Source organism: Perca flavescens, chromosome 13 (genome assembly GCF_004354835.1).
Source record: "Perca flavescens isolate YP-PL-M2 chromosome 13, PFLA_1.0, whole genome shotgun sequence".
Taxonomy (NCBI): domain Eukaryota; kingdom Metazoa; phylum Chordata; class Actinopteri; order Perciformes; family Percidae; genus Perca; species Perca flavescens.
In genome coordinates, this window is record NC_041343.1 from 9,990,040 (window position 1) to 10,015,348 (window position 25,309).

General features: G+C 42.1%; 1 protein-coding gene across 1 annotated transcript in view; it reads left to right on the forward strand.

Annotated features, from left to right (window-relative positions):
- Positions 1 to 25,309, forward strand: part of lhfpl7 (LHFPL tetraspan subfamily member 7) — a 108,335-nt gene that overhangs the window by 28,077 nt on the left and 54,949 nt on the right. Inside the window, exon 2 of the mRNA XM_028594498.1 lies at positions 3,937 to 4,075. Within this exon, the coding sequence (XP_028450299.1) occupies positions 3,937 to 4,075 (139 nt within the window). The remainder of the gene's footprint in view (positions 1 to 3,936; positions 4,076 to 25,309) is intronic.

A 25,309-nucleotide genomic window follows, 5' to 3' on the forward strand; every position in this document is an offset into this window, starting at 1 on the left:
AAATAAGATTGTTTCTAAAACAATAGATTCTACAAATGTTATTGTAGTGCCGGTCTGTTTTTATACATAAACAGTGCCTAGATCATTGTTTACGGCAGTGGTTCCCAACCTGGGGTCTGGGCACCCCCAGGGGGGGCGGCAAAGATCACAGGGGCGCGAGTCTTTATCTGGTTTGAGGTTGAGGTAAAAAAAATTGTTTTGCACATGTTAAACAAATGATAATACACTAGAATATCTAATGTATACAAAAGTCAGTATGAAAACTATATATTTTGTTGTATCTTCATTTTTCCTGCCGCCACGGCATCACTATTTTATGAATGAAACATGGAGGAGAAACGTAACAGTGCTGATAACTGCTCTGTATCAAAAAAGAAAGTAAGGCTCTATCTCGAGAGTTACCTCAACTTTGGTTTCGGGCGGGGGGGGCTCAGCTTTTCTTAGACATGAGTAGGGGGGGCGCCAAGGAAAAAAGGTTGGGAACCACTGGTTTACGGCATGCAATTTTACTTTTTTGGTTCATTCTCAGCGCTCTCACAGCATAATTTTGGCCTCAGAAGACACCTGTTTTCAGTCTAAAAACCCACTGTGGGCTGCCTGCTCAGCCAGTCCTGTCTCATAAAAATTACATTCCCATACAACTAAACTGCATTCTCAATTACGTTTTGAGGGAAACATATTGTGTCGCAGATTATTTGTTTTTGACGTATCACAAATATGTTTCTAAAATTCCACATATCTGGATCGCCTCTGGGCAGAGGTGTCAAAAGTATTCACATTCATTACTCAAGTAGAAGTATAGATACTAGGGTTTGAAAAGACTTTTGTAGAAGTTAAAGTATCAACTCAAGCTTTTTACTTAAGTAAAAGTGTAAAAATAAAAGTAATGTAAGGCAGAGATCTTCGACAGGGGATCCTCAAAGTCATTGCAGGGGGTCCTCCAAATGATTGTAAATTTTTGAGTCTTTAAAAAAAAAAAAAAATTAAAATGACTTAACATAATTCCAACATATTTTTAGCAAACTGATGATAGGCTTACTGGCCTATAGGTTAGGTAGTCACTATGATATCAGCCCACAGATACAGTTAATCCTAGATTTACTGTGCCACATATGTACTGTAACATTAAAATGTGATTTATAAAATCATGCCAACAATTAATATTTTAATAGCTTATGAAAAAAGGGTACATAAGAAGGCTTTAGGTTGCCCTAACAGTTATTGTAGGCCCAGTTTAATATGCAACTTAATTTCATACAATATAGGCCTAGGGGGTCCTTGCTACATCTCACTTTAAGTTAAGGGGTTAAGACCCCTGATGTAAGGGGGAAAAATGCCATTAAGGACAAAAGCTTAACCCCAAAACGTGGGGACAAAACCCCACTTCCACAAAAAAACATTTTTCTAAAGGCCATAATGACTATAATAATGTTATATTAAAATCATACCTGCAAACTCAGAAGGGCTAAAAAAGGTGACACATCTCTTCTGTGTTTTTCAGACAACGGCAGCTACAGTCTGGTGTTACAGTCTACGGTCTCTCCAGTGAAATACAGACACGCTTTTACACCGTTTAGCTGTCAGCATTTTACCACGTTTACTCCAACTGCTAGCTAACGCTAGGCTAACATTACCTGCTGCCAACTGTAGTGTTAACTAGCGTCCCATGCGGCGATGTTTTAGTTCCCTCTAACGTCCGTTTTCGGAGCATCAGAGAAAAGCGCAGGCATTTATAAGTGGCACCTAAATAAGGCAACGAAATCCGCGTTGCTATTCGGTCCGGTAGATAGCGGTCGTTAAGGCACCGGTGGCGTAGGCACCGGGTCTGTGCAGGTGCGATGGATCGCATACAAACCAATAGGGTGTCGGGATGTTTATACTTCTCCTCCAACCACAATCAAAGTCACTCTATCTGGATGGAGCGATTTGGATAGGGTTTTTTGTGTGTGTGTTTTTGAACGATGACAAGCCGGAATGAAAACAAGCCGAACTAAAATATGAGTAAAGAGACTATTTTTAAAATGTAAGGAGTAGAAAGTACAGATAATTGCGTGAAAATGTAAGGAGTAGAAGTAAAAAGTATGCTGTAAAATAATTACTCCAGTAAAGTATAGATACCAAAAATTTCTACTTAAGTAAGGTAACGAAGTAGGCTATTTGTACTTTGTTACTTGACACCTCTGCCTCTGGGGACCATGAATAGGCCTATGTGTACTGCTGTCTCCTGGCCAATATTAAAGTTGATTAATTAGTTGATAATGCAGCCGCCATCTCAAAGGAAACTATTGTGACCAGACGCTGTGCTGCTAGACGACTGAGACATGATTACTGTGCTGAATAATGATGACATTTAAATTATAAATTTGATCAAATTAAACTTCTAATTTTTTTTTAACTGTGTGGAGGAGGGTTGGGGGCTGTGCGCGATCACAGAAGGCTTGTATCTCGTGGACGCGCCGACAGTTATTATTATTATTATTATTATTATTGTTATTGTTATTATTGTCATTACTTAGAAATCCTCATGGAGGCAACAGAAACCACGCACTATAGCTTTAATTGCCACGGTCAATATGCCCTTGTGCTCGGCACTTTGCTCCCAGCAGTTCCCAAGGAGCTGATCTGTAACCCACATGTGAATGTGTCTAAATTAAAGGCACTGTTTATGTATGAAAACAAACCTGGACAAATAAAGGGCAAAATAACAATCATCATCATTTCCACCAACACTTATACAACACAATATTTCCCTGCTGCCCTCTCTGCCTTTCTGCCAAACACCCAGAACAAGCTAATTAAAGCTTCATTCAGGCATGAAAATCACTCTGCTTTCACCCTTCCTCCAGTCACATCAGTGACATGCATAATGACATGTGTTTTACGGCTGTAATTCCCTCGTGCATGTTAGACATTTCTCTCCGATCGCCCCCGCCTGCATGCTAATCACCAATGTGGCGCGGTTTTCTGACTGTGTCAGCGGGTTGCACCCGCCAAGACAGACACGTTTTAAAATGTGTTGAGGTGGATGTGTGGCAGCTTTGTCGAAGATGGAGAGTCAGTTCGAGAGGTTATGCCGATCAAACAGCACCACAAAGACACACAGGTTGCGGGGGAAACGCACTCAAACGTGCACAAACTCCCTCGGGGATAACGTGCTGTAGGACTTTAAACTTAGCTGCCACTCGTCCAGGAATGCACACTTTCCCAGGAGTCTCTCTGTAAGAGCAGAGCAGGAGGACATTGATCAGAGTAAAACGCCGGTCAAAACACTGAAGGGGACATTTGTACAAACACGTTCCTCACAACTGGAGAAGAAAACATGCAGGCTGCTTGTACGAATTTATATACATATCAGAAAAAGTTGTGAGTGGGGGCACTTCTGGTAGCTCACCTGGTTGGGTTATCCTTCCTTTCTCTACCCCCTTAACCTTTCATCATCTGTCCTATCAAATAATGGCCAAAAAGCCTACCCCCCCACCCCAAAAAAAGAAGTTGTGAGTGAATCTGTCATTTGTGTGTGTGTGTGTGTGTGTGATAGTGCTTCCTGTCTCTGTTTTGCTCCTCTTGCTTGCAGCATGTGTCTGTGATTAAGCAAAGATGTAATGAATAGGGACAGTGCCCTGTTGTTTGGCCATGGAGTGCTGTTTTCCAGCTGAGAGAGCCATTAACCTGTTAGGAGGATTGACTGTGAGATTGCACAATCTGACCTGACCGAAGCAGAGACGCTTGGCTTTCAAATGAAGCGATGAATCATAACTATTTGACAGGATGGTAAACGTGTACGCGTTTGTTTGTGGCTGCATGACAGAGCAAGCAGCTCTCCGCAGAAAAAGAATGTGCTCCCTTTTGTGAATATGTGCAACTGTATATGTGTCAGCCAGACTGGTGTTGGGTCTACTTTCTGTAAATAAATGATTCTGTGTTTGTGTTCCTCAGACCAGTGCGGTGCTCTGTTCAGGAGGCTGTGCCCTGCTGGCCGTCAGCTCCCTGTTGGCCATCATCACCATCTTCCTGCCCAGTGGAGGATGTGAGAGGAGGATCTGCACCCTGGCTGGATACATGCAGATGGCTGCAGGTCGGTACAGATGTGATTACCCACATACTGTATACATCATATTAGATACAGACAGATAGAGGACATCCTTCTCAGAAATAGCTAAAAAACATGTCAAGTCCTGCATCTGTGTAAAAATCATAATTCCAGTATCTTGCGCTGTCCCTGTGCCTCTCAAGTAGAAGTCGTCCTTCACAATCCCATTCTTTCAGCCTTAGAGCCGCTCTGAAACCAGCACTGATAGCGCTGCCTATTTTTTATATTGTAGAAAAGGAGCAGACTTTGTTGCCTATCAGTCAAAAAAAAAAAGAAACGACTCGAGGACAGCTGCTGCTAGTCAACCAGAGTCTGTATAGCACTTGTAGGGGTGAACCAGCGAAGGGAAGGCGAGGATAGATTTAGAGCCTGCTGTAAAAAGACAATTATGCCTTCTTAACACAGGTCATTGGTTCAGGGTTACATGACTTATCAGGCTGCCACTTTCACTCAAACAGAGAAGTCGTCTCGTAAACAAAGCGTGGTCTTGTCAGCGCTTGGGCTTTAAAAACCCATAATAGAGGCTCATGTCATTGCTCAGTGGCGGCCTTCACAATCCTGCCTTGTGCACCTAACCATTTTAATGGCAGTTGGTATGATTTTTTTTTTTCTGTTATACGACAGAATACGTTTCCTGTGTGCTTTAGTTACACCAACATATTTCCCTATATATGTTGCACCGTAACGTAACTGTGACTCTTTTTTTCTTTTACATTCCTGCCATTTTCTGCCTTTTTTTTTAAGCTCGGTTGCCAGTTTGCCTTAGTAAGTGTGAAGTCACTTCTCTCTCTGTTCTTCAGGTCAACTGATCCACAAACCCTCATTTGTTTAGCTTCAGTAGCAATTACGTAGTCTATCCTTGAGAATATTGAGGAGTTAATTTAAATCCCTGCATGTGGCATTTAATTGAGCGTAATTAGAGGCTGAATTCATTGGGCAGGTTAAATCCTTACTGACAAAACTTTCACAGGGCATGGTTAATGTTGTGTTTAAAGTGGCACGTATTGCTTACAACCAGACTCTAATACTTCTCTGTCTTATTCCAGAATCAGATCAATGTTGCTTTCGGAGAATGAGAAGGAGTCTGCAGCAAAGCAAGAGTCTCTTGTGAATGTGTGTGTTTGTGTGTGTCTCGGTGTGTAATCCCATTCTGCGCTGTAGAGCTGTGTGTCTTTCGCGACAGACTTTGCTTAATAACAATGCACAGCTAGAAGCCAGGCCTTTGTTCTGTTTCCAGGTCAACTCATGTCTAGATAGACAGAGGTTTCACAGAGAGCCCATAAAGCCCAGAGGAAGGCAGATCAGAAAAGTGTTTGTTTTCCCAGCATTGCAAGGGTGTGTGTTTGTGAGTGTGTGTTGAGTGCCACCAAAGAGGGCTGATAAACTTAAACGAGTAGATTAGGAACAATCATTTTCTTTGTGGTGCATATTATCAGTGTTGTATTTGAAGGTGTGTGTGTGTTCTCTAGCAGATTGGGAGAAATGAACTGCTGACGAGACGCTTGTCAACTTTCCCTTTGCAGATAGAAGCCTGTTTTAAACCCAGTGTTTTCTACAGTATCGCTAGCAGGCAAAGGTGTGTGTGTGTGTGTGTGTGTGTGTGTGTTCTTATGACTGCTGAGAGTCATTACGAGGAGAAAAAGAAAAATCCTATAAAGTGAGGCCATTTTGCATTTAGGTTTTAAGGTTTGGAATATGTTTGAAATATGATAAAACGAGGGTAAGGGTTGGGATTAAGTCACTTTGAATTCCAGTGCATCAAAAGTGTAAATCAATAAAATCATCAGAAGGCAGAGGCGGGTTAATTTGATGGGCAGAGTTCTTGGACTGAAATGTCCCAGTTTTATTGGGTAGAAAGTTTTTTTGCATGTGTAAGCTGTTAGTAGGATTGAAGGAAGCAAAAGAAGGATTTTTAGATAAAAATGCAAAAGTTCTGTACTTTTTTATTTGTACATTGTATTGTGGCTTATATTAACACATGAAATACTGGTAATAGATGAAAAGATTAAACATTTTTTTTATATAAGACATCCACAACTTTAGTCTGTTGTACTTTGTATGTTACATTACATTCTGTAGGATTCAACTACATGAATGGTTATATTCACAGAAAAGTTAAATGAACTATTTAACAAAATCTTAGAACTGTATTGAAAAATCCACAATCTATGAATGTGCAAATATTGTTTATTTGTAAAGTTTAAAGATGTCTCCCACTTCACTGAAAAGTCAATTCTCGGTGTATATGCACTGGAGGTTTCATGTTTCCACATCACACTTGTGTAAGTTGCATATTGGAAAATGTTCCTTCCAAACCAGTTGTGAGGTCACAAAATCACATAAGAGTTGAGGGGAACTTTACAATGAAAAAGTCACCCTATACTGTAGAGCTTTAATGTTAGTCGGGTAGTCAGTTAAGGCTTTCACAAGTATGCAAGTGTGTGTGCTTCGTTTGTGTGTGTGTGTGTGTGTGTCCATGTGCATGTATGTTGTAAATTTAGCGCATACAAACTCTGGCTGACACTTGAGTATTTTGTCGTCTTTCTACTGTCACCATTTAGCTTTAATTAAAGGAACAGGGGAGAGTGCCCTCTCCAAACGTGGTGGCTGTCAATACCTGCCAGAGGTGTCAAAAGTATTCACATTCATTACTCAAGTAGAAGTATAGATACTAGGGTTTGAAAAGACTTTTGTAGAAGTTCAAGTATCAACCCAAGCTTTTTACTTAAGTAAAAGTGTAAAAGTACTGGTTTCAAAACTACTTAAAGTATAAAAGTAAAAGTAATGTAAGGCAGAGATCTTCAACAGGGGTCCTCAGAGTCATTGCAGGGGGGCCTCCAAATTATTGTACATTTTTGAGTCTTTAAAAGAAATAAAAATAAAATGCCATAACATAATTCCAACATAGTATTAGCAAATATAAATTCCCACTGATGATAGGCTTACTGGCCTATAGGTAAGGTAGTCACTAAGATATCAGCCCACAGATACAGTTAATTCTAGATTTACTGTGCCACATATGTAACATTAAAATATGATTTATAAAATCATGCCAACAATTAATATTTTAATAGCTTATGAAAAAACGTATGTAAGAAGGCTTTAGGTTACCCTAACAGTTATTGTAGGCCCAGTTTAATATGCAACTTAATTTCATACAATATGTAGGGGGTCCCTGCTACATCTCACTTTAAGTTAAGGGGTCCTTGGCTTAAAAAACGTTCAAGACCCCTGATGTAAGGGGGGGGGGGGGAATGCCATTAAGGACAACAGCTTAACTCTAAAACGCGGGGACAAAATCATATGACTATAATAATGTTACAGTATATTAAAATCATACCTGCAAACTCAGAAGGGCTGAAAAAGGTGACACGTAGGCTACATCTCTTTTGTGTTTTTCAGACAACGGCAGCTACAGTCTGGTGTCAGACTCCTCTCCAGTGAAATATAGACACACTTTTACACCGTTTAGCTCTCAGCATTTTATCATGTTTACTCCATCTTCTAGCTAACGCTAGGCTAACCTGCTTCCAACTCTAGTGTTGACTAGCGTCCCGTGCGGCGATGTTCAGTTCCCTCTAACGTCCGTTTTCGGGGAGCATCGCGCAGGCACCTAAGGCACCGAAATCCGTGTTGCTATTCGTTCCGGTAGATAACGGTCGTTAAGGCACCGGTGTCATATTAGCACCGGGTCTGTACAGGTGTTATACTTCTCATCCAACCACAATCAAATTCACTCTCTCCGGATGTAGCGATTTGGATAGGTTTTTTGGTGTGTGTGTTTTTTTGAACGATGACTGACGAGCTGGAATGAAAACAAGCCGAACTGAAATATGAGTAACGAGGCTATTTTTAAAATGTAGGGAGTAGAAAGTACAGATAATTGCGTGGAAATGTAAGGAGTAGAAGTAAAAAGTATGCTGTAAAATAATTACTCCAGTAAAGTATAGATACCCAAAATTTCTACTTAAGTAAGGTAACGAAGTATTTGTACTTCGTTACTTGACACCTCTGATACCTGCAGGACTTTTCAAGTACTGACTCCTGTATATGTGTGTGTGTATGTATGTATGTATGTATGTACCAATATATGAACCTAATTCAGGAGGAACAATGCGGATTCCGTCCTGGTCGTGGAACAACGGACCAGCTCTTCACTCTCGCAAGGATCCTGGAGGGAGCCTGGGAGTATGCCCAACCGGTCTACATGTGTTTTGTGGATTTGGAGAAGGCGTATGACCGGGTCCCCCGGGAGATACTGTGGGAGGTGCTGCGGGAGTATGGGGTGAGGGGGTCTCTACTCAGGGCCATCCAATCTCTGTATGACCAAAGTGAGAGCTGTGTCCGGGTTCTCGGTAGTAAGTCGGACTCGTTTCAGGTGAGGGTTGGCCAGGGCTGCGCTTTGTCACCAATCCTGTTTGTAATATTTATGGACAGGATATCGAGGCGTAGTCGGGGTGGGGAGGGGTTGCAGTTTGGTGGGCTGGGGATCTCATCGCTGCTCTTTGCAGATGATGTGGTCCTGATGGCATCATCGGCCTGCGACCTTCAGTACTCACTGGATCGGTTCGCAACCGAGTGTGAAGCGGTTGGGATGAGGATCAGCACCTGCGCAGCGGGTGCGGTATTGCATTCAATCTATCGCACCGTTGTGACGAAAAGAGATCTGAGCCAGAAGGCAAAGCTCTCGATCTACCGGTCAGTTTTTGTTCCTACCCTCACCTATGGTCATGAAGGCTGGGTCATGACCGAAAGAACGAGATCCAGGGTACAAGCGGCCGAAATGGGTTTCCTCAGGAGGGTGGCTGGCGTCTCCCTTAGAGATAGGGTGAGAAGCTCAGTCATCCGTGAGGAGCTCGGGGTAGAGCCGCTGCTCCTTTGCGTCGAAAGGAGCCAGTTGAGGTGGTTCGGGCATCTGGTAAGGATGCCCCCTGGGCGCCTCCCTAGGGAGGTGTTCCAGGCACGTCCAGCTGGGAGGAGGCCTCGGGGAAGACCCAGGACTAGGTGGAGGGATTATATCTCCAACCTGGCCTGGGAACGCCTCGGGATCCCCCAGTCGGAGCTGGTTAATGTTGCTCGGGAAAGGGAAGTTTGGGGTCCCCTGCTGGAGCTGCTCCCCCCGCGACCCGACACCGGATAAGCGGACGAAGATGGATGGATGGATGGATGGGATAATTCAACCTGACAAATATAAACACAAAGAGTCTGCACTCATAGTAGGGATGTCACGAGAACCGATATTTGCGATACCTTTCGGTTCTAAAATGACAAAACACCAACAATGCCTTTTTTTTTTTTTTCGCACCGTAAGCACCGCAAGCGCCGATGCCAGTGTTAGCAGCATCGGTGCTGCGCCTCTTCTGGAACTGATGGAGGCAGTATATGCTTCAGAGTGTTCCAGTCGATACATTCAGAAGTTTTTGGTCACGCCCTTCTACTTCCGGTCCATGGGACATATCTTTTGAAAAAATATGAACGAGACTCAATGGAGATAGATTCTACCCAACCTAAAAAAAACGGCATGTTCACTGCAAACTCACAGTCCTCTCTTCCTGATTTACAGCCCCCCTCTCTTGGCTTCAAATAACTCACCGTTGTCGGCTACGGCTGCTGAACAGGCTACAAGTTGTAAACAACCGTGGCTGCTTGCCTGGTCCTCCGGTAACGTTAGCAGTTAGCAGGGTTAGCATGACGGCGTTAGCCAGGACCAGTCGGGATCACTTTACTGGCAGTGTCTCAATTGTTTTTGCGAGTAACCAACTTGGGTACTCTAGTTATATAATTCAGTATGAAATGTTGAAATGACATAAATTGCCCATCCCTTGTAGCCGTGATAAATGATGCCTGGAAGTCTGGAAGTGTGGAATGTGTCTGGGGACACTAGTTGTTGCACTATGACCATTACATGCACTTTATTATGTTGTTCTATGCTCTATTGCACATGTTTTGTATTTCTTGTTATGACATTTTGATATTTTTCAAATATTTTAATAAAGAATTTCATGTTTCAAGTTCAAGTACATGGAATCTTAGAAAATCCTTCTTTTTTTTTTTACCGTGGTATTGAAATTGGCATCAAGAATCGTGTTATTTTACTGGTATTGGCACTGACTACTGAATTTTTGGTATCGTGACACCCCTAACTCAAAGTGTGCATGACAGCATCAACTAGAGGCTGAATCATTTTACAATCTCCTTTTTGAACTGTGCGCATATAGCCCACCTCCAAAAATAAACAATTTTCATTTACAACATCTGCTGTATCACTGCTACTACCACACAGCTAAAACGTAGGAGGCACAACCCAGAAAGGTTTGTATGTTCTCTTAGAAGTAGGAGCACATGACCTTACATGTCAACAATTCCGTCATGTCAGCTCACAGACACTTGCACGCACATAGCCGACGGCTGGTTTGAACTAGGAAAAACCTTTTTTTGAGGTAAAACTGCCCGGCTCTTTCTTTTCTCAGCCCTGTGGTCCCGTGGGTGAAGTCCAGAATTAGATGTGAACTTGCTAGCCCTCCACTCCATCCAGAGGTTTAGCTGCTGCGTCGCCGAGCACTGCCGCCATCAATGTTTTATGCTCAGAGAGAGAGGGAGGCAGAACATTTCTGTGTGCTAAGGCGGGGAGCTTTTTCTCCTGTCATGCATATTTCATCGGCCTGTTCATCTTAGTGGTCAGGATCCGTGTGTGGGTGTGTGTGTGGGGGGGGGGGTGGAGAATGAACAGATGAAAATTCACATACAAAGTCACACACAGGATAAATAAATAAATTCAAGCATTACTGATTTGATGCACATTCATGACACACAAACCTAATTTCTACGTAGCTAAAGTTTTAGCAGTGACCGTGACTTTATCCTTCATTCTTGCTGATCTCCCCCGTTATTTCAATTTATTCACATTCATCCGCTGACAGAAGCAGCTGAACATCACGTTGGGGTTTTGTCGTAGTACAACGCTCAGACAGATTCTCTCAGTGCAGTTATCTGTTCAGGGCTGAAGACATGTCACACTCGGCTGAGTGTACAAGCACTCGCTGCACATACAGGCTTAATCTCAGCTGTTTTCCTGCAGGGTTATATAGCCATATTAACATATGGAGATAATTTACGTGATGTGCTTACATAAAAATGTGCTGGAGATTTTATGAGCTGCATTGATTGCCTGTTGTTTTCTCATTTTGTTGATGTGTAGTGTGCAAGAGAGTAGTATTCCAGTTAAAAAAAAACAACATTTTTGTGTGAAAATAGCTCTTTGGGAGTGACTTGGGTTGAGGACTTGAAAGCGATACGCCTGAAGCGGTGTTTTTCTGCTCTTGAAAGAAATGTGAACCACAGTATTTTTTCTTACCTGTACAGTCGCAGATGTTTGTTGTGCTTGTGGTTTTTTATTCTTACATGGAGAGATAACCAGAGAGAAATGGCTCTCAGCAATAAACCACAAGTGAAATCTGGCTTTACTTTGAGTGCTGAATTTGGCAGCACTCTTTGGTGACTTGTCTTTTAAAAATTGACAAGTATGTAAACCCAAATTTTCCAAGGGTGGTAACGAGGGATCCTGTGATTTAAGAAATATTCCATGTGCGGCAGCATCAAAACTTTCCCAAAATATCCAGATCCTATTGAAGTCCTTTTATCTCAAGACCTCACACATTGAGTAGAGAAAACAGCAGTTTCCCAAGCTGAAAGCACAACAAATGAATTGAAGAAACATGTATTTTTTAGTGGTTTCACTTCATACAGAGGTAAAGTCCTAAGTAAGTATTTTTATTTTCTAAATGTTGATCCTTCCCGAGGCTATTTTGCACCGGCACCGTGGCAATTGTGATTGATTTAAAGAAATGCCAATAAACCAGAGCACGTTTTTCTCCCATTGCGGAATGCTGTGTGGACTAGCCAGACCCTCCTCCGCAGCGCTGTGGAGGAAGGTCTGGCAAAGCGAGAGTAATTAGGAATACGATAAGATGGTGAACATGGTAAACATTATATCTGCTTGACATCAGCATGTTGGCATTGTGAGCATGTTAGCATGCTGACTTTAACATTTAGCTTTTCCGCACCAATGTGCCAAAGTACAGCCTCAAGCCGCCTAAACATGATCCACCGTAAACCCGCTCTGCGCTGGGCTGGCTGTGCCATTGTTTTCCTAAAGGGAGCGCTGTGGAGACAACTCGGGGGAAGCGTTACCCTTGGTGTGGCGCACTTCTCAGAATTGCTGCCGAGCGCTGCGCTCAAAGTTCAAGGAGGTCCCAACCCCCATGTTGTCAACCACTGATTAAGAGCAGTATTTGATGAGTGTGTAGAGAGGCAGGTACATGGGCGCACAACAACGTCAGTACCAACTAGACTATTGTCCTGATATCTGCAGATGTCACCGCACAATGTTACATCTACAGGGCTGTATTTAAATAAAAACTGTGACCCTTTTGCTGCTCTTGGCACTGAATGAACACATTTTGCAGTCTCAGCAGAATAAATAAAAATGACTCTGAAGGAATATAATCTTTTACTTTTGGCTGAAAAAAAATTTCTTATTTCCAGCTAAACTCCATCCAACCCCAGATGTACCCGGTGAATATTTCCCTTTGAGGCTTCCCCCTGTGCAACCCTCTGAAACGGTGCCTTCTTATCTGAATCTCCATCAGAGAGAGTCCTTCTGTGTTTTTTACCCCGACCCTGGCTGCTTGGGAACGGAAAGGCAGTGTGTAATTCCTGCGTGTTTCCTCACACGCATACACACTCTCCAATCCAGTTTCATTGTGCTGATGCTGAGGAAGCCCGGCCTGCTGTGTCAGCGTTCCCTCGGGCAAAGCTGCTATGCAGATGTCCTCTGAAGCATGGTGATGAAAATAGGAAGTTGCTTTGATCAAAGCACCTGCTGTGTTATTTCAGTGCTGCTGTTTGCCGCTCTGGAGCCCATATGGTACCTGTGCCAGCTGTCAATCACAGATATCTCAGATACAGATGAATACTTTTTCCATTTGAGGCTGGATTGGTGCGGCACACTCTATTAGCAGAACGTGTCCCTCCAACAATTAGACAAGTTTTTCTTACATCATGCGTGAGGAAGGATGATTGGACCATCGTTCATGTCACCGTTAGTATTGGGAAGTGTTTTCCTACAGAAAGTCTCAGATTGAGTGAGAGATGTTCTCTTCAAGAGCAAACATCACTGAAGCATTGTTTGATTATCTCTGCCATCTTTGAACTCCTTCCAGCTGCCTTCAGGCACAAAATGTAGCCGTTCCTGGCCAGTTTTCTACATTTCTGTGCGATGGAAGCAACATCAGGTCAAGGATTTGTCACCAGCCTTTATTTAGGAGTCTTTCATTTCTGCTCTGCCCTCCAGGCTGCTTTCCTCCATTTAAAATGCTGTGTGTGTGTGTGTGTCTGTGTGTGTGTGTGTGTGTGTGTGTGTGTGTGTGTGTGTGTGTGTGTGTGTGTCTGTGTGTCCGTGTGTGTGTCCATACTCCTTTATCTTACCGGTCACTCCTCCATCTTCCATCTAATTGTTTCTTTAATCCTTTTTTCTTAACTCCTCCCCCCTTTGCGGAGACTATTCCCTATAAGCATGTCTTTACTACAATCAGAACCCCAAACCTCTTTTTGTTTGTTTCTCTGTCGATCACTGATATTTCATTCTGTTTCATCATGAGTCGGCCGGCTCGACTGGAGGCTCTTGCATGCCTCAGAAGTACGGTTTTTGCAAGGAGAACTTTTTCACCGCCGTATCGCACCGATATTCCACAAGAATAAGAGACTGAAAAGTAAATTTAGCTCCAACACACAAGCGCCTGCTCTGTTGTGTGTTTGTGTGTGTGTGTGTGTGTGTGTGTGTGTGTGTGTGTGTGTGCTGACTGAATGTGACCCAGTTTAGATGCAGTGATGCTGACATTGTAACCTCTTCACCTGTGACTCGGCGCACTGACAATAGACATTAATCACAGATGTGCGTCTTGAGTGTTTGTGTGTGTGTGTGTGTGTCACTTTTTTTGTATAATCAGAGCTGCATTTTGCTTGTGCTGTTGACAGTAATGTGATCTCAACATCTGCACCCACACATTTTCGTTGGATTTGTGCTCTAGCTTTACAAACCTCATTAATTAAACAGGGCAGGAGCAGATTTACACAGAAATAACTAATATTTACTGGAGAAAGTCTACAAGGCCACTTCATATGCAAATTTGACAAAGCATTTACAAACATACGATGTGTTTGATTCATTCACTAATATGTTTTGCTGCTGTATTACAGAATTTCTCATTATTGCAAATGGATAAACTAGGCCCAATGTATAATTAATAATCAAAGCCTGCGTGTGTTTGTGTATGCTCAGCTTACTCATTGGTCAAATCTGATGTCTGCTGAAATTACTAACACGGCTGCACTCGGCTCGCTCACTGATACATCACCCAAAAAAACACAGTAAGTAGGTCCACCAGTCAATTAGAGTTGGACTGTAATTAAGACTGAACTTTCATCCTGTCCAATTGATCTATTTTCTTTTCATTTACTGGAGAGCTCTGGTATAGACCGTGTGTTGAGGCAGCCGTCTGAGATCAACAGTTTTTTTTTAAATCTATTTTTAATGCGGCCTTTTGAAAGGGCGCCTGTGCTTTGATATTTTCCTCCTCAAATGTGAAGAGGCAAGAATATCTGAATGTTCAAGACATTTTTTTTCCTCTGATAATAATGTTCTTTACAATATTAATTAACCTCCTTCCTTATCTTCTGTATATGCTGGAACCCCTTTGATTATCTCTGCTTCTGCGCGCACACACACACACACACACACACACACACACACACTGTAGCAAGCAACAAATGACATGTTAACAGAGGAAGATGAACGAAGACCGACTGAAAGGAGAGGTGGCGGCACTTTATATTTATGTTACTTTTCCGTATTTGTTCTGGTGGACCGACTCTGTCCTTTCTCTTCTATCAGATGGAGAAGAACCGTCGCAGGGTCCAAAAACACGTTCTGCTGTTTCTTATTCCTCTCCTGTCCCCTTTCTCTTCCTGCTCCTCCTTCATCCTGCCGCGAAAGCCCTGACAAGCACACACACACACACACACACACACACACACACACACACACACACACACACACACACACTCACCTCACACACAAACGCACTCAAAGAACTAGTGGCTATGCATATTACATGAGTCCTCCAGTTCTTAAGGCCTCTTTGCCTTTTTCATTTTGCAACTTACAGCAGAGATGATGAGGTGGAAGCCAGATCCTGCACTTTAGGACTATTTTTCTTACTTTACTGCAAAAACCAGAAGCTGCGGTTTATGGGAAACCTGTGACTTAAAGTCGGTGCTGTTTAAAACATCAATAAGTAATTCAGGAATATTTTTGTGTATTGATTGTAAACAGTTGAGACTGGCATATTAAGGAAATCCATTGTCTATTAATGTGCTGGTGTTTTTCCGTAATAATACCAGATTTCCCTATTGCTTTCTTTTAATCTCCTCTTGCTTATTTTGCTCTGCATGTTTTCTCCTCAGCTTTACAGATGTTACACATGTGTGTGAGGATTTTTCAACCGCAAGCGCCTTCTCTCTCTCTTCTTTTTTTTTTTTTTTGGCCTTAAAACAATATCTGAAGTTTACTTGGATACAACAAACTGGAAACAGTCTCATGTCTGCACTAAATAGTCTGACTGCAAAGGGAACGAAATTGTTGCCATACTAACACAGGAAGCACCTGTACTGAAGTTGCTCTGGATGTTTGACAAGTTTTTACGGAATCTAAGCAGATCTAGATGGTTGCTGGTTACAGGCCACGTGTGTGTGTGTGTGTGTGTGTGTGTGTGTGTGTGTGTGTGTGTGTGTGTGTGTGTGTGTGTGTGTGTGAGAATTACCACTAGTGGCTGTTTGATATGAACAAGGATGAGTCATTGTTGTGTTTGTGGAGGTTGGATTGCAGCTGCTTTATTTCTCCACACTGGGCTCAAACACACAGACACACACTTGGATGATTGCTTGTATGTGTGGGTGCATGTTTAAACATGCTTTCCTTTCAGTTTCATTTCTCTTATGTCGTTTTATCCTCTCCCTGATGAAGTGATTGATCCTCTGCTCAGAGGCTTCTCTTGAGTGCGCAGTGATGAGTGAGAGCCTGTGCCGCGTTGTCATGTTTTTGTTTGTGCCATCTGTGTTGTTGGGAATTAGTTTTTGTAGGCATATGAAGGGTTGAGTGTGGCGGTGCTACACACACACACACACACACACACACACACACACACACACACACACACCATGATTGATTAGGCAATGCCGCTCTATTGCTATTGCTTTGCTTGTGTTTATGACTTTCTCATTTGCATAAGGTAAATGTATGTGTTAGCTCTGCTAAGTGAATTAAAAATGCTGCATCTGTGGATTGTGTGTAGGTGCACATATGCATGTGCGCTGACTGACGTATTGTGAACTTGTGTACTTATAAAGAACAAAGGGATTTGAGCTCGTAGTCCAGCCTGTTTCACAACTTTGACATTCCCAGCTGGACAGAAGCTTTGTCTAGAAATTCAAAAGGTTTTTGCAGAATTTGCCTTTCGATCACCTTAGCAGTAAAGCAGTGAGAAAACAATCAGTCAAACATGGCTCTCTATGTTAAAGAAATAGTTTTATTCTTATTCACTTTCTTGGCTGAGAGATAGAATATTGATTCCACTCTCCTATCTGCATCCAGCAGCGGGTTAGCTTAGCACAAAGATAAAAAAAAAACTCTCAGCAAGAAAGCCAGTTATATCCAAAAATGTGGAACTTCTTAAATATATGTTAATATATTAAGTGACAGAACTTCAAAACTTCTACAGTTAAAGTGTAAGAAATCACATCTTAAATGCAGCAATTTCTGTGTACAAACGCTGATAAAAAAGAAGTCTTGGAACTCTTCTTGCTGTATGTACAGTTGCAGGTCCTGACAGATGAAAAGAGAGGAAGAGCAGCGATGCAGGACATGTTTGAGCTTTCATGTGTCTGCAACAAAGGCAGAGAGAGAGAGAAGTAGAGGGAATATTTTCTCCCAAGGACATCAGTAGCAGCAGGGGACTGACTGTACATTCCGAGTCAGCTGGATGACCGCACATATCAGGTAGATCCGGTTGTTCATGTTGAAGAGAAAGTGGGCAGTTTCCGATCAGCAGCAAAAGCCGGCCAAGTTTATTTAACCTTTTCATTCAGGAAGTTAAGCAAAATCCAAGCAAAAAGTCAAGATGAATGGGAAATCTGTGTATAAAGTATTACACTATATATACTATATATATATATACAGTATAACATATACAATACTTTACTATGCTTTGTGTAGATCGCATCAGCTTTTTAAGAGCAAGAAGAGGACAGGACTGACGGGAAATCTTTTCACTCAAACACAAAATTCCATGAGGATAGCAATGAATCTCTTTTCTCTCTTAAAAAAATGCTTTTACACTTAATGGATGTGTGTTAGTTTATTGCTGTGGTGTATGCTGATGTTGCTGTGTCAATACTAGCTACACCCAGTCCAGTCCAGGTCCATCAGATGATCCATGAGCATGTAGCTACTACACTGGATGCATTTGCAGCAACCTGAGGGCTCTCAACTGCTGTCCCACTGGAATGTTTTATTTATGCACCACTTATGTTTATCCATGCATCTATACGTCTGGAGTTTGATCCTTCAAATACTGTACTTCAAATTTTATTGATCCACATATTACAGAATTTACATTACAACATTATTCTGACATATGAAGAGTAGCGTTAGTTCAATCAGGGCATGAAGTCGCACTTTTATTAGCTATTGGCATCAGCTGTTTAATTCATGTCTCACATGTTGTTTGATCAATCAGAAAGGAGCTCCCCACTCCTTCTCTGACATGGAGCTGATGAACACACCGCTGCTTTCACATGTTTCGGTATATAAAAGTGAGATACGTCTGTCAGACTTCAGACTACAGAATATTACACCAATGAAAGATGGCAGGCACTAATTGAGATTATTAGAAGCTGAAACCGACTGTGTGTGTGTGTGTGTGTGTGTGTGTGTGTGTGTGCCTGTGCGTGTGTGTGTGTGTGTGTGTGTGTGTGTGTGTTGTGTGTGTGTATTTGATGAGGTGCTCCTTTTGAGCCATCACTCAGTTTCTAACTAACTGTACCACTCCATCTTTGTCTAAAAGAAGACACACACACACACACACACACACACACACACACACACAGGTAGAGAGAGGATTCCACATTCCTGTCTTGACCCCCCTGGGCCCCACATACAGTACAGTTGGCACGGTGCCTCCTTAAATCAAACACACACTCTTTCACTGCCCTCATGCTCACACAAAAAGGCAGGTAGACATATGGGTGAGCTCACACACATATGAAATGTTTGCTCTCTGTCGCGATTATAGATATATCTCCTACACGCGCACACACACACACACACACACACACACACACACACACACACCCTTACACACACCCTTACACACACCATTGATTTCCTCGATTATCTTTGTAATGAAATCTGTCCTAATGTTTTCAGCCGGTGATCCACTGCCATCGATCTGGAGCTCTAGGTGTGTGTGAAGATGTTTTACTTATATGAAACTGACATGTGGCCTGCAGTATGGATTATGAAGCAAATAATGTCTAATGCCTACTATATCATAAATATTTAAAGTTAATAAGTTGAAGGAAAACAGCTTTGTGCCCTTTCTTGGTGACATCTACATACAGTATATTCAGCAATTTTAAGCAGTGCTGAAATAGTAGTACATTAATCAACTAGCCTATTTTGGATAATTATTTGTGATGGGCACTTTTCATGTTTTTTGATATAGAAAAAATAAGCGACTAATATAAATAATTTATTTAAAAAAAGTTATTTGCAGCCCTATTTAAAAAAAAAAAAAAAAAAATAGAAATATGTTTTTGCGGTGTCTCTAATTTGTCCACCTCCACTTGCAGCTGACCTCTTAAACTTTCAGTTCAAATAAGATAAGGAAAATGTGTTCGCTTTCCATGATAGGAGCCTTTTATGAAACCTAATCAGGTTTGTGCAACCACGTAAAACACACTCCTAACTACTAACTCACACACACATGCAGTTCCCTCTTAATTGATATATCCTGTGTGCGTTGGGCTTCTCATGCGGCTCACGTTGATTGATCTACTGATGGAATGGATGCTGTCAAGCTTGTGATCTAATCCGTTACAGCAAAGAAGTGTACACACACTGAAGATAGAGCGGATAGGAGAGCGAGAGATCTCCGTCTTTCCTCTTCTCTCTTTCTGTCGCAACACATCCCTCACCTCTCTCGCCTCCCTGATTACAGTTTAAAGAGGGCACCTCACAGGAGCAGGCAGACAGGGGAGGAAGACGGATAGGCCGAGCAGCCAGTCTGGGACCAAACAGATTAAAGCCCCGTCTTCCTTCCTCTCTTGTTCATTTTACGTCTTTCACCTGATATGAATAAAATGAGATCACCCTGACAGCCGCATTGCTCAACCACACCTTTTATTGTCTGTTTAATTATCTTCTTTTTGTACCAGACACTGGATAGGTTGTCACTGGGAAACTGAGTTTGCTAAATGTTCACTTAATGCAACGTTTGTGAAGATTATTTGCTAAACAAACCTCTCTTCAACATCCCGAGGTCAGATTGCTGCAAGCACAACCCATACTGATTAAAATGTTCTTGTCTACTACACGGTGGGTCTTGTTTTCATAGTTTTGGCCATCATTTTTCTCTGTAATAAAAAGTTCAGAGAACATGGCGACACATTGAAGTCAGATGGAAGAAGAAACGCGAGCAGTCAGGCGACCATGCAGGTTGTACACAAACCGTCAGGGTAAGCGAACATTTTGGAAGAAATAAAATGAAAGTGTAGCGTAAAATCATCACCAAAACTTTCTGTTATAAAACTCTACAGACTTCCTGGTTCCACTTCAGATGACTGTACTTGCTGTAATTGTGCATGTACACAAATTTCCTGTGCAGTGAGGGATTTTTCCCGTCATACCATCAAATTACATTTTTACTTATTTTTTAATTTATTTGTAATAAAGCTTTTGAATGCATTATTCTGTTGTGGATCAAGAATGTGAATTTGATGGATAGACATTCTACCTCAATATTCTGACATGACTGCATCAACTCATCTAAGTTTATGGGAGCTGCCAAATAGGAGCACACACATAATGGCTCATAGCAAAATAATGGCACAGAAACAAAGCATGTTTCCATTCGCTTTAAATAATGCAACCAAAATATCCATGGGGAAAAAAGGACTCAGGTTCACTAGTGAGAGTGAGGCTGCGTGTTATCTTCACGTCCCTGAGCGCATCTGTCCACATTTGACACTGGTCTGTATGCTGCCGGTGAGTCTCCGTGTCCTCATGTGAGCTCAGAGCAGCAACTAACCCAGTAATGACTGGGGCTGGAAGATAACGCTGTGCTGAGAAAGTCGTTTGCTGACTCGGAGGGCAGATAAATGACACAGTCAGAGGGAACATCTACATCTGAAGCATGATGCACCAATAATATATTCAGTAAAACACAACAAAGTAAGTGGCGATCAGCCCGTATGTTTAAGATGCCCTATTTCTTTGATTTTTTTTTTTCTCCAGTTTTAACCAAGTCAGCAACTGTGCTTTTTGCATCTGTATCCTTGATCATATTTATTATCCTAAACTGCTATAATGATGCTCCTGTAAATTTCAGTAAAAGTTACAAAATGTGATTCTAAATCTGTCAGTGTTTGATTATTATATATTCTAAGCAATTGTTTGTGCATGCTTAAATGCTGGGCGTCTCCACCCACTGAAGATATGTTCCTGCACATACGCTAACAGCTCATGTTTCGAACACTTGAGTAGAGAGTTATCAAAAGTGATGGACACGGTGACCAAAAACAACAAAAAAAGACCCAAGTTATAATGAAGCAGAATTTTGAGTGTGTGATAACGATAAGTGTCACACTTCTTGTTGTCAAATGAGCACAGTCTAATCTCATAATACGTCCAGCTATTTCCCCCATTATCCCCTCTCAGTGACAGGCCGATACAAACAACCTCAGCAGGGGCTAATACTGTGTCAGCGGGGCTGGATCGCCCGTCCAAGAATTTGATGCTCGCCATCTGCTGTGTTTACACTTTCACACTCTCAGACTGTATTCTTTTGACAGCCTTTGATGCATTAATGATTTCACTCGTCTCTTGGTTCTCATGGTTCGATCCAGCCGTGTGTACTCCGGGGTTAGCTGCACTCTTTCATCATGGCCGGAATTCCCCTGGTTCTCAACTTCTAACAAAAGCATGTCAGAGAGATGGGAAGCACGGAGAGCGAGCATATATTTAGCAGAGTTTGAGAAACTCAGACTGTCATTCTCTTCTCGATGGTCTTATGTTATAGAACAGTGCTCGTCGTCTGAGCCTTGTTAAAGATGAATTCTTTTGGAATTTCTGCTTTGTTAGAGGGATTAAAAACAAAACTCTGAGTTTTCAGGATTTTGTGAATCTAAATCTGCTGATGCTTCAAGAAGCAAAAGCAGAGGATGACTTACTGGTGTTCAGTTTTCAGAATGATTCGGGAAAGAAATGCAGTTGTTACACCTTTTTAACACCTCTTGTGACGAGATATGAGGTGTGGAAACTGGCTGCAAACTGCTCCTCGTTCTCTCTGTCACAGAACCAATTTAATGCCTGGTAGCAAAGCTTCTCAGGCATGAGACAGCTATGTGCTACAAGTCGTCTCTTGTGAGAAGACAAACGAGAGAGACAAACGAGGGACTCTAAACCAGACAGAAAGAGAGGAAAGAGGGTGAGTGTACCGGTTTTGAAAACCAGCGTCGCCTCCTTTTTCTTGTTGCCGGGGGCCAAAGCGGGCCAAATCTGAGAGTGTCGCTCACGCTCAGCAGCAGCAACAGGAGCAAGAGGTGTCATTGGTCCCCTGAGTCTCCCAGCACCCTCAATCTGTCACCACACATTCACACACAGAGTGGAGAACAAACACACACACACACACACACACACACACACACACACACACAGAACTAACACACAGTATTTACCTCAACCACACCATAGAGAAGGAACAGTGAAATGTCTTGACTATTATGGGATGGATTGTCATGAAATTTGGTACGGGCATTCATGGTGCTCAGGCGATGAATCCTAGTGACTTTGCTGACTTTTCCTCTAGCGTTGCCATGAGGTTGACATTTGTGGTTTTGAGTGAAACAACTGTTGATTTCCATCCAGTTTGGTACAGATATGCACGTCCCCCTCAGGATGAATTGTACGGCTGTAGGCTTACTTGTTATTCTAACGTTGGTGATCCCTTAACGTTTCATCTAGCTCCATCAAAACTGTAATGTGTTCAGTAATTTGGTTTACGACCAAAGAGCTGCAAAACAAATGACATTCCCATTAGCCTCAGCTGTACTTTGTGTTATGTGTTAATTGGCAAATGTTAGCATGCTCATCTAAGATGGTGAACATGGTAAACATTATACCTGCTAGACATGAGCATGTTAGCATTGTGAGCATATTAGCATGCAGAGCGTAGTGTATAGCTGAAATCACCTGTAGAATGTTCACTTTTAATTTATCTTGCATTTATTAATTTATATGGTAACATTTAGCACTTAGTTTTTTTGGTACAGTCCGTCCTCTTCGTTCCTTTTTACATTTGATTCATATTTCCTTTTTTTCTTTTTGTGAAGTTTCAAAACTGAAAATAAGATGAAACAGAATACTCATATTCCTACGTACATCCCGTTTTTTTCGTGTGGCCATTACGAAATTGAAAGCAATGCATTTTAATGGGAAGCATACTTCGTGATCCCAGAACGAAAGCGAGTAGCGAGTAGTTGATAAGGCGAAAGTCCGCGTAGGGAGTTTGGTTGGGGTGGTGAAAACACAGGACTTTCACCCCGGAGCCCGGGGATCGCGCCCCGCGTGTTGCAGTTCCTTTGTTGGCGTGTCCCGTGTGTGACGGTTCCTTTTCCCGTTCTTTTTTTTTCCTAACCCCAACCGTCTTGTTATTGTGGCGTTTCACTTCCCCGTTGTGGTGTTTCATTTCCATGTTGTTGTGTGCCCCTGCGTGGGTCGCGAGTGGCGTCCCGTCCCGTTGTTTTAGCCGGCGTGTGGCGCCTCATTTCCCCGTTGTCGCGTCCCCCAGAGCAGCAGGTTCGAAAAGCGTGACCTGTACACGTTCAAAAGTCGTTGCATATACACGAAAAAAACGGGATTTACGTAACCTGTTTACGACTTAATAGATTACAATAACGTGACTATATAACGACCTGGCGTGAGACCGGGTTGCATATTCACAGTATTTAAGTATCTTGCCGACTTTACAAGATAAGATCTTCCCTTAAGGGAAGCAGAAGCGAACAGACATATAAGTTGGTGTTTTATTAATAAAGCACATGAATAAAACAGTAATAAAGAATATAATGCAAAATAAAATTGATTAAAACTGGGACATCCACATTGTAGTCATGAAATATAGCACCACATTGATAAAATTGGCGCCATGATGGCTTTTTGATAGATTTACAGATTTGATGTAAGAATTGTATTGTTAGTCTGGAAACAGATGGGTGAGACTGGGTTGGTGGTGCAGATAAGACTTTTAATGGGAAACAGAAGTGACACTTAGGCCCTCACCCCTCTGCCATCTCTGCTTTCCCTTTTATAGCCCGGCTGTTAAACACAGTCTGGACACGCGGAGGCCAGAGGAAGTCAACGGCCCTCATGAGAGGTCACGAGGACAATCAGCACTTTGTATTGAGACACTGTATTCATCTAATCCTGAGAGAAATACTAAAATAAGAAAAAAAGTCTTAAAGTGCTCATATTATGCTTTTTGGCTTTTTCCCTTTCTTTTATTGTGTTATATATCTTTTTTTTTTGTTGATTATTATTATTATTATTATTATTATTATTATTATTATTATATTATTATTATAGGTTTACAAAGTGAAAGAGTCCAAAGTCCACCCAAAAGGGAATTACCATGTCCAATAGAAAACACTGTTAACAAACTGCTCCAAATAGTTCTATTGTAGTCCAGCCTTTACTTAACACACATTCTAATGCTCCCCTAGCTGCTAGCGTGGCTCACTCATACTCTGAATGAAACCATGTAAACCTATTCTGATATAACCTCTAAATACAATTATGAACCTGAAAATGAGCATAATATGAGCACTTTAAGAATTAGAGACAGAATTACAGCCTGTCAGAAGCTCTGTGAGGAACAAACAGCCTCAGTCGACTGAAAAGCCGCCAGCAAAAGGCAAAGAATGTTTTCTCTGTCAGACGACGTGATCTTGATTTCTGCCCCGTCCTAACGACAGCAGACCTCCACTCAATGGCAGCGTGTAGGCCGCTGTTTCAGAAGGACAGCGTAAGGGAGAGAAAGGGCAGCGAGGAGATGTTCTGGCATGTATCAGAAGAGATCAGAAGGGCCCCTGACAGCAAGGGTGTGGATGCAATTATCAACACAATGCCTTATACTTGTGCCTCAAAGAGAGATGTAACAAGAAAATGATACACGCATACAATATTTCTCAAGAATATCTTCCCCTTTCACCCTCTGTTCTATATCTCTTCCTCCTTTTGTTCCTTCCTCTTCTGACTTTACCACCCCCTCCATCGCCTCTTCATCTTCCTTCCAACCCCCCCCCCCCCACATTGCCTCCTGGGAATCTTTGAAATTCTCTGAAATTAAAATGAGTCTGGTGTCCTGCTCTTCAACGAGGACACGGGACTGAAAATAAGTGCGATTCTCTTCACTTTTATTGTTTTCTATGCACAGGATTGATGATTCCAACTCTCTAACAGTGTATCATGTTTACTTTTGTTTCACAATTTCTCATCCTCATGCAAGTGCACTCGCGTGCTGTTTTCCCGGCCGTCTCTGCACGCGTTTGCATCATACAAACCCTATGTATGTGCTATAAGAGGAGTGCCATTAATCTCCTTGTCCTGTGAGAATGGTGTTGTTTGCGTGAGTAATGAGCTCTGTACATCCGCTCCGTGTCTGTTGTCTTTAATTGGTGCAGCGTGACTCTATTAGAGGGATCCAGTGTAATTAACGTCTTCTCCAGAGTAGCAATCCAACCTTAGTGCTTTATAGGCCCGACTTGTTTTAAAAGTTTAAAGGGCTGATTTGATTAACTGGCCTCTAATCAGTGAAGTGAGTCTTA